Below are 1,826 nucleotides of genomic sequence, written 5' to 3'. Positions count from 1 at the left end.
AGCCAGAACTACCCCGCGTCTATGCGGGGCGATGTGTTTTGATGTCGGCGTGATGCATGACGTCGGCGGCGGTGACGGACGGTTCGCGGCGCCGGCAGCGGTCGCGGAAGCGAACGGTGGCCGGAGAGCATGGATGTGGGTAGTAAGAACGCGGCCCCGTCAAAACGCGCGAGTTTGCGCGCTCTCCGGGGCCGGCGAGAGGGAGGTTGGTGGAAGGGGGGAGGAGGATAGAAACAATTGGATAGAATATTTAATACTTACCTGATGGCAAAGGCGCATACAGCGTCGTGTTACTACTCCTCCCGCGATCCCGAAACACCCATATCTCAAGCGGCGCGGCACGATTTGATGTCGCCGCGAGGGGGTCCGTCGGGGAGGGTGACAGCGGCGACGGCGGCGGCACCAGCGGTCGGGACAGGGTGCGGCGGCCGGACACGCTTCTCGAAGGGTTGAGGGGACGGGGGATGTTGATCCCGGGTTGTTTCGGGGCGATCCGGGGCCGGGATGGGCTTGTGAGGGGAGAGGTGGGATGGAGGGCGACAAAAGGTGAGAAACAACGTCGACAAGGGCGAACGATTGGGTCGTTCGCCTCTCGCCGACGTCCTGGCACGCGTACAAGCCAGGAACAGGCGTCCGCTTGACAGCGGACGGCCTGGTGAAGGAGGGATGGGCAGGGAGGGGTTGGGAAGGGTAAACCAGAAAAGCGAAGATTGTGGCAAAATGGGTGCACAGATGTGTGCATCCCTTTCTGCCACAGCTTCGTTAAGTAGCCCCCAGCCATAAATGACATCGAACACCAGAACGCGCGCGCGTTCTGGTGTTCGACGTCGGGCAACGCGCGCGCGACGACGAGGGCGTTGACGGCGACGACGGACGTGCTACGGCTCAGAATGAGCCTCCTCGCGCTGGTGTAGCATGAGGAGGTTCATTCGGGACCGGAGACGCATCACTAGCGTCCCCGGGCCCGCCGCAGAACGGGATTGTAGGGAGGGGGGAATGACCCCCGGAAGAATCGACAAGAACGCGACGACGAGACAACGCGCTGCTATAGCGCGTGTCTCATCGTCGTCCTGACTCCATAATGAGTCAGGAAATCGGTTCCTATCCGAGGATAGGCGACCGGGGAAGTGGGGAGGGAGGGACAGGGGGAGGGGGGTAGTAAAATAGAAAAAACGAAATAAAACGAGAACGGCGGCGCCCATTTGCGCGACGCCGTTATCGTTCGTTTCCTGGGGTCAAGGAGAGTCGGGAGTGACATCGAAACCGAGAACGCGACGGCGTTCTGGGTTCCAATGTCGGGAGGGCGCGAGGGGAGGCGGGTGTGCTGCCAGCGGTCTTGCTGCATTTGTACGGCTCCGGGCCAGGTCCAGAAGGATGGCACGACCTATGAGAAGGTAAGAGACCTGAAAAATGAACATTCGGGGCCAGCTCGACCCGCCTACGTCGATCCGCGAGGCGGGCATGCCAGACCCTAGTATCAAACAATATAACTTCGAAGCCTGAACTGTTTGCTTACTTTTTTCCCTTGTCCTCAGCTCACATACCCTCCACCTATCCTATCCACCACCCAAGGACTCCATCCCAACATTGGATGGGGCGGCGGCGGCGGCGTCGAGAGTGCCGAAGCAAGCCAGAGCACAACGCGAGACTTAGCGTCTCGCGCGCGTCGGCTCGTCTCCGAGGCTGTCTTGCTCGGGCTCTACAGCATAAAAAAGAGTCAATTCAAGACGGTTCCTAGGGGTTTCATACCTGCTGAGTACGATGAGATACTTACCGAGGCGCAATTTCATGTGTGTCGGCATCCGCGAGCGACTTTGCTGTCGCGC

The 1,826-nt window shown here is 60.2% G+C and overlaps 1 protein-coding gene across 1 annotated transcript; it reads right to left on the bottom strand.

The window, feature by feature from the left end:
* Nucleotides 1–326: 326 nt before the first annotated feature.
* Nucleotides 327–1,463, bottom strand: GLOTRDRAFT_134512 (uncharacterized protein; the record flags this gene model as incomplete). Its single annotated transcript, XM_007873479.1, has 3 exons — nucleotides 327–509; nucleotides 1,175–1,384; nucleotides 1,443–1,463. The coding sequence occupies 3 exons, from the start codon at nucleotides 1,461–1,463 to the stop codon at nucleotides 327–329; spliced, it is 414 nt and encodes a 137-aa protein (XP_007871670.1).
* Between the last annotated feature and the right edge of the window lie 363 nt (nucleotides 1,464–1,826).

The sequence above is a fragment of the Gloeophyllum trabeum genome, assembly GCF_000344685.1.
Source record: "Gloeophyllum trabeum ATCC 11539 unplaced genomic scaffold GLOTRscaffold_00243, whole genome shotgun sequence".
NCBI classification, from domain to species: Eukaryota; Fungi; Basidiomycota; class Agaricomycetes; order Gloeophyllales; family Gloeophyllaceae; genus Gloeophyllum; species Gloeophyllum trabeum.
The sequence above is the reverse complement of the archived record's forward strand: the minus strand, read 5'-3'. Positions and strand labels throughout refer to the sequence as shown.